The 13,201-nt window shown below is 38.7% G+C and overlaps 1 protein-coding gene across 3 annotated transcripts in view; it reads right to left on the bottom strand.

Moving 5' to 3' along the window:
• CCDC91 (coiled-coil domain containing 91) overlaps positions 1–13,201 on the bottom strand; it is a 337,470-nt gene that overhangs the window by 65,134 nt on the left and 259,135 nt on the right. For all 3 annotated transcript variants that reach the window (XM_029911685.1, XM_024198662.2, XM_024198666.2), the window contains one exon: positions 10,417–10,530. In XM_029911685.1, the coding sequence (XP_029767545.1) occupies positions 10,417–10,530 (114 nt within the window). The remainder of the gene's footprint in view (positions 1–10,416; positions 10,531–13,201) is intronic.

The following is a 13,201-nucleotide window of genomic DNA, read 5'->3' as shown; positions in this document are numbered from 1 at the left end:
CATTGTATACAAGGTATAAAGGACCAAACATATTAATGCCGGGGGATTTCTTGTACATCTTAAATATCCAGATTTTTTAAGATGTTATTCATTCCACTATAAAACACTATCTTTTGTAGTCTTAATTACAATGTTTTTACTAATGGATATGGGACTATGCATGTAACAAACCAGCTGAGGACGTTTCTATGATAAACAGAATGTATTTAAGAATATTTAATGTGAACTGAAATCTCAAAAGACACATCCATAATCCATTAGCTATCTTTCAGTTACTTTATGCAAACACCCATATTATATTACTAATATATTCTAGTTCCTTTGTGCTTTAATTTGTGAACTTCTTTTAGATACGGTAACTCCTCACTTAACATCATCCCGGTTAATGTTGTTTTGTTATTATATCGCTGATCTATTAGAGAAGATACTAGTTTAAAGTTGCACAATGTTTGCTTATAACGTTGTTTGGCCGCCGCCTGCTAGCAGCTAGGGGCTTGGAACCAGGGTGTGTCAGCAGCCCCCATATCAGCTCCCCTCCATGCCTCCCACCAGCAGCCCCGCAGTCAGCAACCCCCCCATCCCTCCCCGCGCCTCCTGCCCGCAGCAATGAGCTGTTTTGCGGTGTTCAGGAGGTTTGGGGGGGAAAGGGGGAGGAGCGAGGACGCAGCATGCTAAGTGGGGGGGCGAGCCTGGGGCAGAGCCGGGGGGTTGAGCACCCCCTGGCACTTTGGAAAGCGGGCACCTGTGCAGCCGTGCATGCGCCGTCCGGAAGAGGGAGTGGTGTGCTCCAGCGGGATAGCATGGGTTCATCATCATGTTCCGTTTCTGCAGGAAAGTGTTTGTAGCCGCTGCCGTGCATCTATTGTGGCTCCTCCCTCCTGCTTCCCTCAGTGCTGCCTTGTAGAGTGTGAGGCTACATTAACAATAACGTGTTAACCCTTGAGGGCTCAGCCGAGTGCTAGTTCATCATTTAGCAGCAAGGCATTCCCTGGGAAATATCCCACCTGATATCAACACGGTTGCTTTAGGAGAAGCTCAGGGAGCTCATGAGCACGTCCCCAGACAATCCTCTGATTAGAACGTGTTTGAAACGTATACTGTGTATGTATATAATGTCTTTTGTCTGGCGAAAAAAAATTCCCTGGAACCTAACCCCCCGCTGTTTACATTAATTCTTATGGGGAAATTGGATTTGCATAACATTGTTTCATGTAAAGTCGCATTTTTTAAGAACATTACTACGAAGTTAAGTGAGGTGTTACTGTAAATCAAATCTGAAGAACTAAATGATTAACTCAACTTGTCCACTGGCTCTCTATGTTATGCTTATCTTGAATAATGAATGATTTACTATTTCTGATATTCACTTCTCCAGTAACTATGAAGTCTATATTATAATGTCTACACCAGACGGAAACAGTTGTACAGAAATCATTCTACACCATTTGCTGATTCTAAATTCTCATGGAAAAATGAAGCGATGAGTTTTCCTGAGTACAGCAACCAGGAACTGATGTAGATAATGAGACTTGGCTAATCCCTTAAACATAAAATGCACCCAGGGCTTCTGATGCCACTTGTAAAGAGAAGTTTCATCTATTTTTCTCTTAAACAGAACATTTGTTACCTGGATTATTTCCTTTCTGGGCTGACCTCTCTCTTTGCCCAGACTATTTGGACTGTGGCTTTGTGCAACTGCCAGAGGCAGCTCATACATGACCCAAGGCTTTGAAGCTTACTCATGGCCCTTCCACCCACTGACCCAATAGAAAAGAACTTCCAACGTGATATTAAGTCACTGAAAACTTAATAGACTAATTTAAACTTGCAATTACAATCTTTTATCTATAACTGCTGTGGACTCTACACATGACTCAGGATCTGAGCTCATTTGAAGTAATCCCTTGAGAACTTATCCAGTGTGAGGCAGGGTATAGGAAATGGGTTAGTGTCCAACAGGAAATCTATTTAGGTAATAAATGTTTCATTGTGATGCAATCTCTCCTCCAATCAAGGCTATCTGTGGAAGCAGTAAGGATGCAAGCAGTGAGGAAAATGTAGTAGAGAGGAAGTGATTTAAAAAAGTGTTTTCCTTTCTCTACAGCTAAGCAACTGATTACCCAGGGATCACTGGTGGCAGCACCTTCCTGCAAAGAGTTTTTCTGTGGAGGACTGTAGTTCACCACAGTAGTATTTGATACAAACATTCACGGAAGTTCAGGTGGCATGTTTGCAGATTTCATGGATCTTCTTTCATGTATGCTGCTCTTTTCCCCCCAGAAAGCAGCCACAGGTCATGTTGAGTTGGATCTGATTCACAGTGGAATAGGTTACCCTCTGTGATGCAGTACTTGTTACAGAGAATCTAGATGTCTTAGGATAAAGACATTTTGGATGAAAACAACAAACAATGAGAATGATTTCATAACTTGGTCTGTTCACTTTAGAGATACGTTTACTGCCCTTGTCACAAGAAGCTTATGCTGTGCTCTGTCTTTCTGACATTGTGGCTTTTGGAAAAACAGCATATTATCCCTCTTGGAGATATGGAAAACTCAACTTTAGATAGGAATGATTTGGGAGTACAATGCACAATCTTGCCCTTATGAAATATGCAAGTAGGGTTTGTGTCTTTCTAGGGCAAAGTCTCTGAGCCTCACCTTGATAGTGAAATACTGCTAAGCAGCATGTTTGGATACAAATATGGGGAATTTAAAGAGACTGATGTCAATGCCTCAAAGGGGAGATCTACAAGGGGTTGTAGCGCCATATTCAGATGACAGGTAAGAAAGACAGATATGCCTATAGGCGTGCTGCCCTGAAGAACCATGAAGGGAGTGGTTCCATTGTGTAACTATATCAATATTATGCTCTTTACTCTTATGACTTGAGTAAATGGTGCACAGTTCAAAGTCTAAGTCTAGACCTCCTGAAGAAAGTCTGCCACTTGATGAGGAGGATGCAGATGAATACAGCTCTTCCGAGGGAAGATGCAGATCCTTGGGAAGCTGAAGCTGAGAAGAACCAGACACAAACCTTGGGGGATGGATGCAAAGATATTTTTTCATTATTGCTACCTTGGGTTCTAATACCGGAAAAGACTTGGGTACTGCAGACAACAGTGAAACACCAAGGACAAGATACTGGCTTTGGAGTAACTATTTAATCAGCATGAGCTGTAATGGTAGCCAGAGCTGAAGATACCTGTACTGAGGAAGTCTGTACCAATGAAGATGGTACTAGGCACAATGGTAGTGATGAAGAAACCTCAGCAGATGGAAGTCTATTATCTCGGTGTGGTTCCAAATATTATGAGACAAATGGTATCAATATTACTGGTACTGAGGCAGAGGCACTGGTTGCTGAGGATTGACAATGTAGTACCAGACCAGAAAAGTGTGAGTCAGCTGCTACCAAATATCACGGTACCAGTCAGATTTAGCAGGGACAGGCTTGGACAAGTCAAAAGAATGAATAACACTGACTTTTTCTTAGCTGGTACTGTGGATGGTGACCGCTGTCAAGCCCCTGCTGAAGATCTCTGCTTCTTTCTGACTCTGGCAACAGGAATTTCTTTTGAGAAGGGACCTCAGGGTCAGAAGCACTCCTCATGGATGTCTTCATTAAAAGAACGTGAAAGGGGCACCATAGGCTTTTTTGCATGCATTTGGAAAAATATCTATTGAATATTTGTCCGGGATGTGACTTTCCCCTGGACAAAAGAGGCACTTATATATTCATAATTTAAAGGAATAGCTGCCTCACAGACAGGGCAGGTTTTAAAATAAGAACCTGAGGAAAGTAACTATTAAAACACTAAATCTATTATAGGAAAGGCTACTAGGAAGCAACTTGGCACTATAGGAAATCCACCTGTCATGGGTAGTAAGATGGAATTGAGTGCTGCACCATCCGTTATGACCTGGGGGAATGGGGAGCAAGCACATAAGGTCATGCAGGGCACATGCATGACCCCAATGGACACTGCTGACCAAAACAATCCTAGCTTGCATGCATGGGACACATACACACTTACAGTGAGAACTGTGTGAACAAAAACTTGAAGAAGAACATTGAGATTTGAGTTGGACAGGGAATCCATAGGCTTCTTTTGTCTACCAATGAAGCAAATCAACCACTTGGGTTAATATTTTCACTCCCTAGCCCCGCACCCAATTACCTCTCGGAATAGTTCCGTGAATGTAGCAGGAATCTCTGAAGTTTGCCTGGGATTAGTTCTGTGCAAGGAGTCTAGAAATTCCAGTAGTTACAATCAACAATGAATAGATGACAACTGGTTCTGAGCTATTTTGGAAAATAGGATTTGAAACAATGATTTTTCTTCTACATAGAAGACTAGCTACTGACTGTGGTTAAGGAGACAACTATGACTATCTGAACCCGTAAATGATCACAGTCTCTGAAGGGATCAGAAATCTGTTCTGTACATTAATTCATAGGTGCTGGAACTAAGGGTGCTGGCTTGAAGCACTCCTTGGCTTGAAGTTGTTTCCATCATATACAGGGTTTACAGTTTGGGTCAATGGCTCTCAGCACCCCCACTATACAAATTGTTCCAGTTCCCCAGCATTCATTACAAATCTATAATCTTGGGGAAATAACAAGATTTTCTGTGTTGTGAGGACCTGAAGGATGTGGCTCTGATTAGCATATCCACACCTGTGTCTAACGGGTAAAAAAGAACATCTGTATGCTTGCTGTACCCAAGAGTTCTCCTTTACTATTTAATTTTAGGATTGTTTTATTGTGTATTATTTGTTTATTGTTTACTTGTTATACTGACGTGATTAGTGCTATATGAATTATTAATAAAATATTACCAGGCTAATCTACTTTTTAAAGGAACGGGCCCATTCATATTCAGGATATTCTAACTTAGAGCCATCAAATAAGAATTTTTTAACAATTGTAATTATTGTTTAAATTTAAGTTACTACTTCGATTAAAATAAGCACATATGGTTATGTTGATAATGGCATGTATACAATTTTTGTAGAATTTATAATTCAACCACAAGGAAGGAGGACTTCTGCAGCAAGTGGCTTCCTTTTTTAACTCTGATTGTTTCTATAAAACTTAATTTTGAAGACAACTTTCCAGCACACTAGCCCATTGCCTTTTAATGTACAAAAGTTAGTGTCCCAATGCAGAAGAATAATTCTTGAGATTTATTAAAAAACAAAAAAAACAAAACAAAAAAAATTATTACACTTGGTTTTAGAAATCATTCCTTGGATGTGAGCATTTGTTGCTTCTTGGATGCTTCCTTCCTTCTTCATAGCCTGCTCATGTGTAATGGTCTCATTTGTGGGATGGGTTGGAAAACACTATTTTCTAATCCAAGGCCCTAGGTCTTTATAAACCAAAAACTCTTCCTCCCTCGGGGATATGTCAGGGGATGTGGTCTTTCCTGTCTCCTTTTTCTAAAAGCCTCAAAGCTTGAGGTATCTTTTATTAATTTCAGCATGTTATATGTGATATTACACTGGCTATACATATGAAAAGGAAGTTATTTTCAGGATTTTATTTTTTCATTTTTAAAGCAGTTAAAATTGGTGTCATATATAGATTCCATAGGCATTTGGAAAGATTCTAGATGATAAAATTTTAAAAAGAGAAAGGTCTCTTTTTAAAAAGGGTGATTATATAGAGTAATCTGAAAGTGAGTGAGGACAGTTGTAACAGTTCTTAATATTGTATATTACTATAAAAATTTAACATATAAAGGATTCTTAATATTATTCTAAATTAGAACCAGATTTATGACTTTTCAGTAAGTTGTAACATTTTGATAATCATAACAAAAGACTACTTTTCTTTCTGGTTTTTCTGTCATACCTACTTTCTTTTCCTTTTTTGGGTAATGAATATTATATTGGGATTTTCAAGATCTCTAGACAAGCTGTCACTGAGAATTAAGTGCAGAATAAATTAAGCCTTCCTCAGTTTTACTTACTAGCAAAAATTATTTTGGAACATTAAAACTTCAAGTTGACACACAATTCTGGGTTGCTATTACTACCACATTGTAGTAATAGCAGACACAGAAACTTTTTCAAGAATCCATGTATGAGGATATCTGTAAATGTTAGATTTTTTAGCGGCTTATCACAAACTACACAAGTTGATAAAACAGATATTAGACTGAAACAAAAATTTAAAAAATCATTTAATCAGTATGTCCAGCAGTGAGTTATAAGTTACTTTGAACACTGGTTATACAGAACGTTTATTGTAAGGAAAGAAATGTATTTTATACAATTTCAAAATAAACTGACGCTTCTGAACAAGATTCTGTTTATGGATCTTTTCCTGAAGCACTTAATCATTGCTAACCAAGTGGAAATACTGCTCTGCCCACGTCCTCTGCTTCGAAGGACTTTAAACATTTTTATAAACAGCAAGGAAGTGTACTCTTACACACTGTATGCTACCCATTAGTGGGTGGAACCGGATCTTCCTCTGATATTCGAAGAAAAATGGCAATATGATCTCTCTGAACTTCAGCCTGTAAATGGAAGTAAAACCTGTGCTTTCTCTGAGGGTCCGTCTAGGAATCCCTCCCAAAGTTATTGCCATTTAGTATAGTTAATAAGGTATGTTTCTCATTCTGACAGGTGCTCCAGCCTCGACCAGAGATCCGTTCACACTGCCTCTGATGTAGCCATCTCAAAAGCTACTTTTGCCAAATGATTTGGGGTTATACACATTTTCCAATTTGAATGGCAATGCACACAGACTTCACAAATCTTGCACCAGGAATAGCTAGCCCTCCTTAGCTGTATCCTTTCTGTACAGGCATGTGAGGCAACTGATCAATAAGTAAAACAAAAACCCCCACTTGTATTCAGCATTTTGACATTCAAGACTGGAATTGATTATGGAATGAATGAAAACTCCACTCTTACAAGATAAATTGAAGGAAAGATTGATTCTGTCAAGGATATTATTTTCAGTGTTTCCTTGATAAGTATTTCAAAGATTAGATGCATTTGAATTTTCTTGTCTTATACTTAAAACTCTGTTTTGATTCAGAGACACTATTGCCCAGCTACCTTTAGTTGATATAATAAATATCATCTTTCTCATTTCATCTAAATGTAATATGATGTGAAATTACAGTAACTCCTCACTTAACATTGTAGTTATGTTCCTGAAAAATGTGACTTTCTCGAAACGACGTTAAGCGAATCCAATTTCCCCATAAGAATTAATGTAAATTGGGGGGTGGGGGGCTAGGTTCCAGGGAATTTTTTTTTTGCCAGACAAAAGGCATTATATACATTTTAAACATTTTTAAACAAGCAATTTAATACAAGTACAGTATAAGTTTTAAACAATTTTAAACAAGCAATTTAATATAGGTATTAAACAGGTTGGCAGTCCCCCATCAGGCCCCCTACATCCCACCCAGTGCTTCCCGCCCGTCGGCAGACGCAACGGATCAGCGCCTTCCCCCTGCTCCTCCCGCCTCCTGCCCGCGGCAATCAGCTGTCTTGCGGTATTCAGGAGGCTGGGTGGAGGAGCGAGGACGCGGCACATGCCCTGCCTCCTCCCCTCAGCCTCCTGACCGCCAAAAAACTGCTGATTGCCACAGGCAGGAGGCACGGGAGGGAGGGGGGAGGCTGCGATATTTGGCCCAAGATTTTAATATGAATTTTATACTAATTTCTGTAAGTCTCACAAGAGGTGAGATAGCTTTATAGTAGTAAGACAATAAAACAATGGGAAGAGATCTCCATGAAGCAACTATGTCTATAAATTATTTTTTGGGGGGGAAAATCCATTCTTTCTGATGTAAATGGAAATCCATATACCAAGGGATGAAATGGAGATGAGCTGTTTTAGATTTGCCAGATAAAAAAATTCAAGGGATGTGTTAGTTTGCCAAAACCTTTTCTTCATTCTAAATATCTTTTGTGGTGACTAGCTTCCAAATAAAAATGTAATAATACTTTTCACATGAAACTTTTTAATGACTTATGGAAAATAAAGTTCAGAAGGCAGTTTAGATCTTAAAAATGTGAAGAAAGGAAGAGTAATAAATGATGTTTGAAGCACACAGACTTTTGCAGATGTTATGGCTAACACCCTGAAAAAACAGCCTAGGTTTTTAAGTTTGATGTCTTCACTGATCATAGCGACTGCACAGTAAATGTTAACGCAAGCAATAAATACTAAATTGACAACGGTTTATTATTGGGTCAACATCTTTTGAGCCTTTTGTAAAGGATGTAGTTAATTGATTAATATTCTGTTTTTTGTAAAGTGGGAAAATTGCTGATACTACTACATGGATTCTTACAATATTTACTTGTAAACCTCAGTGTAAAAAAAGATTTTAGTACTGAATGAGCACAACACTATGATGGCTGATGAGAATTACATTGTGTTTACTTCTTGCAAAAGTACTGTAGCAAATCTTTTGCACAGATGTAGTAAACAGAATTTGTGGAATCCATTCTGGTAGCTGAGATGGTGCTTATGACTACTGGGGAAAGTTATTATTTTAAATATCCTTTTCTAAGCAGCCAAGTCATCATCTTGAAGGTTTGATTGGATGGAGGAACCATCTGATTTTTTTTTTATTGCTTTTTGTATTTTCCAGATGGAAATGAAGATCTGTGGATAAACAATGAAAACCATGGTACTCTTGGTGTCTAGGCAACTATTACGATTATTTTGGTAGCCAAATATTTGGCCAGATACTTATCTCAATAATTTTAAAATAAGCTAACGTACCGGTGATAAAATAACTGTTTTTGAAAGAGATGGGGGGAAATGCACCTGCAAATGAGATGGAAATGGAGCCCTTGAGTCTCTTCATGTAGAACAAGGAAACATCATGAGAACTCAATAGAAGACATATGTGAGATCTTTAGTAGACTTTCACTTTTGATCCAGACATTCAACTATTTTATGCTAATTTCCAAATTTTTCTGCTGGATACAGCTTTGACTACATTTGTTTTGGGAAGGCCATATTTTCTAAACAACCAACAACTGTTGCTGACAGTGAGGATTTTGCACTAGGCAGCTTAGTTGGTGGTCCAGGTAGTTTGTTTATCTGAGATGTGAATTATTTTAACAGAGACTGATATTTTATGTGGTATCATTTATTCCGTAATTGGCCTTTTGTGATTGATCAACTTAGTCAAGATACAGATGAGCTCAAACATGTTTTCCCCGGGCATCGGTCTCACCTTCCCTGTCAACAAACCCAATATCGCTAAAACTAACCTCCAGCCATAAGATAATGACAGATAACTCATCCAATACTGCTCTTGGACTGATCAGCAAGTAATACTTTTGAAGTTAAATGAATCTCGTTGAATTCCCACACTACTCCCAGCCTCTGATGGCCAGGGAAGTAAGAGACCAAACACATGCTTTCTTTCACAAGACAATATGACCTTGTTACCAGTTATGTTCAAGCATAATGTTATATTTATATTTTCAGAGCTCTAAAATTACTGGGTTTGATTCAGGTGGAGCATCAGATTATGCTAGGTCCCCAAATGGCTTGCAGATATCAAGCAAAACCCTAAAACTGGACTGTGCTGAGTGGGAAGGGGTGTGGCCAGAGGACACATTGCCTCTGGACATCCAATGGGTAGCTTCTGCTGGCATGGTTCCTCTGAGCCTCCATTGTAACTCAAAACTGTCTTTCCTAACTGGTACCCCCTGGGGGAGAGTGGTGGTGCCTCCCCCAGAAGTGAATCAAGTGAGTATATACCATTCTAGAATGGACTTCTGTCCAGTTGGGTCCTAATTTTGCTCCTATTGAAATCAATGGCAAACTCACAGTGACTTCAATAGGAACAGGCCTTTAAATGTTTGTAGTCTTGGTACATCAACTTTCTGAACAAGATAAAATATTACCTTTTCAGAATGGTGTCTGACAATTTGGACATAATACCTGACATTTATTAGTGTGTACACAAGAGAATAAGTAACTGAACAGTTAGAGAATGTGTGGCATACACAGTCTGCAGAACGATGATTTTATGTATAGAGATAAAATGGAATATGCTACACCTATTGAACTCACTAATGAACTGAACTCAACTGCCAACAGTGGGATATGATTGTCTGCATTTTTGTCCAAACTTTATAATTTTTGTAATAAGAAATACTACATATTTTAACCAAGATATTCATTTCTGTACTTCTCCTTGGCTTCTGATAGAATTGAAATTTTGCAGATGTGCATAATTGGATATAGTACTATGCCAGACAAATTATCCAAAGTAGATGTGCAAAATCACAGGTATAAAAATTGAACTGATAACATTACAATTTAAAACTGATTTTCATGCTTAATAAACTTAATTAATATAATTCTAGCCACATGAATTTAAACTTTCAGCCACTATTATATAAGAGTGACACTTACCCTCTTCTGTTCTTTGATATATTCCATCAATTCCTCTCTTGTTCTTTTCACAGCTTCTTCCACAGCCTTTTCACTTCGTTTCTGTTCTTCCATTATTGCTGCCTTAACAATTTCCTGTAACAGAAAAGTAAATCTGATAACAGTAAATTGTATACATGTACGTATCTATATTTCAAGTATTTCAGGGGCACAGGGAAAAGTCTCTCAGAATTCATCCCATTCTTTCTCCCAAAGAGTTGGTTAGCTGAGTGCACTCTTCCTACAATCATGGTTATCTCCAATATAAATATCTATACATATGCCTAACAATACATTCAATATTCTAATCCCTACATTATGCAAAGGAGAGAGCTAGAACTAATCTAAAGCTGCATTTGTAGAAGTAAGTTTCTCACCTGTCAGCAAAAGGAAAGTATAATGAAGCAATTTTCAGGCATTAAATTTCAACAACAAGTAGGAGTACACTGCTTCCTACTGAGGTCAATTAGGGTATGGCTACATTGCAGTTAAACACCCTCATCTGGCCCATGTCAGCTGACTCAGGCTTGTGGGGCTCAGATTGCAGGGCTATAAAAATGCAGTGGAGACATTTGGGCTTGGGCTGAAGTCTGGGACCCAGAACTTAGAACTAGGGATGTTCTGACACAATCATGTGTATAAGACCAAAAATCAGGAACTAGTTTCCCTGTGATGTGCTATAGTATTCCAGAAGATTGCAAAGGAAGAAGTAGTAGAATTGAAGTTGGGTTTGGGGGAAAATTGTATTACCCTGGATCAACTCTGATACACCACTGCAAATGTACTACTGTGGATAAAGCCATGGGCAGCCTTTTCAAACACATCTTTCCTTTCTAATACATCTTCTGTGTACAGGTTACAGGCTTAGGCAGCAGTACATTAGCCCAAGCTTTCTCTCTCTTCACTCAAAACACACGGGTTACATCCCAACCCAACGGAGTCAACCATAAAATTTCTAATAGTGAAACTCAGTTGGACAGGAGTTCTGGTTAACAGCAGTTCAGGAGCACAAGGATGTACTGTACAGTACCTTATATGGAGAAGAAAGAAATGCTAGCAAAAGAGTAATTTTGGATTTGTACTTTTCGACTTTATTACAAAACTATATAATAAGGTTCACTAGATGTAATGCTGAACTATGTTTTAGGATTTGGAACAAACTAAATATCTAGTACTGTGCATCTGTTAAGCAACTGGCCAGACAAAGCTACAGATAAACTCACAATATATTATCCACTGAACACAAGCGTGTTATAAAAAGTTATGGACTCGGTTCAGCCAGATTTTAAGCAGTGTAAGGCCTGGTATAGGGCCCTGGAAGATGAAAGTCCATCATGAGGAGAGTGCATTGATCAGAAGCAGCTTTACATGTCATCACAGCTCAAAAACCGGGTAGTGCACACTGTGAAAAGGAGGTCTTGGAAGAGAGAGACACCGGGCTCTCTCCATGAACTAAAGATACTCTCTCCTACGTCTTTCCTGGCAAAAACCCAAAGGAAAATGGCAACAGAAGTACCACATGTGCTCCTTTAAGGTGAATTTCTACTTAGGCACAAGGGAGCTAGTTGGAGCAGGAAGGTGCAATTTGATCTCTAAGAACCACCTTGGTGAATCTGACCCTATATTTTGTACTTTACTCTAAAGAGGACCCAGTAACGTAAGGAGCAAACTATGTCACAAACTTCTTACAGGACATCCCTTACAAAAGGAGAATATAAAAATGAGTGTACTAACAAGAGAGCTGGTTGAAAATATTGCTTTTCCTGGGGAAAATTTTGACTTTTCTGAAAGAAGAAAAAAAAACAAACAAACACTCCCCCACCCGCCCCCCCCAAATAAAAACAAACAAACAAACAAAAAATCCACACCAAAATCTTTGGGTTGAAAACCAAAAATTTCGATTCAGAAATGCCACTGCAGTACCTAATGAGAGCTGTAGTTTGGGTGCCTTATTCCTCCATTCTCTTCTATGGGCTAGCTTTCCTGGCCAGATTACATCTCCCATGAAGCACCTAAATAAAAGTCTGGATTTTCAAATCTGCTAAGCACCCAGAAGCTCCCAATGAAGACAAAGGGAAATGCAAATGCCTGCACTTTTGAAAAACAGACACTTAGGTGCCTAAATATGAATTTAGGAGCCTTTTATGCATCTATTTTTGAAAATCTTGGCCAGTCTCTCTCTCTCTCTGCCCATGGACACAGACACAACAGAGTGAAAGTCAATGGGAGTTAGGCACCTACTGCTACTTCTTCCTTTGAAAATTTCCCCCATTACAATCCATGCAGTGCATTTGAAGACAAATGTAAAGGCAGAAGTGCAGAATTTCTAAGCGGAAGCTGAGAAGTCATTTCTGTACCTGAGACCTTGAAATTTCCTCATCCTGTGAACAAAATTTCATATTAACTGCCATATAGACATTGTCCCTCTAGCTGCTCTGTTGAAATGTATTTGCCTTGAAATTCTGCTGAAAAATATAACAGTGAATTATTTAAAAGAATCTTATGGCAGAGGAAAAAATATGAAAAAAATGTATCCTGAGGCACATGGCTTCATAGTGCCCGTTTATTTTAGGTTACTGGATTATGCATAGCAAGGGGCAGTGCTTGATTTTGGTAGAGAATCACAATCACTTAGTGTTGCTGAGGGCATGGATGCAAAAAAGTTAGGATAATATTTAGTTTTGGGGGGACTTCCCAAGGCTGTTGAAGTAGCTACAGTAATGCTTTATATATAAGCATTATATTTTAAAGTAACTTCTAAAATAAT

The sequence above is a fragment of the Terrapene carolina genome, unplaced genomic scaffold (assembly GCF_002925995.2).
Source record: "Terrapene carolina triunguis isolate 2854851 unplaced genomic scaffold, T_m_triunguis-2.0 Scaffold112, whole genome shotgun sequence".
NCBI classification, from domain to species: Eukaryota; Metazoa; Chordata; order Testudines; family Emydidae; genus Terrapene; species Terrapene triunguis.
This window is presented reverse-complemented; position numbering and strand designations above follow the sequence as displayed.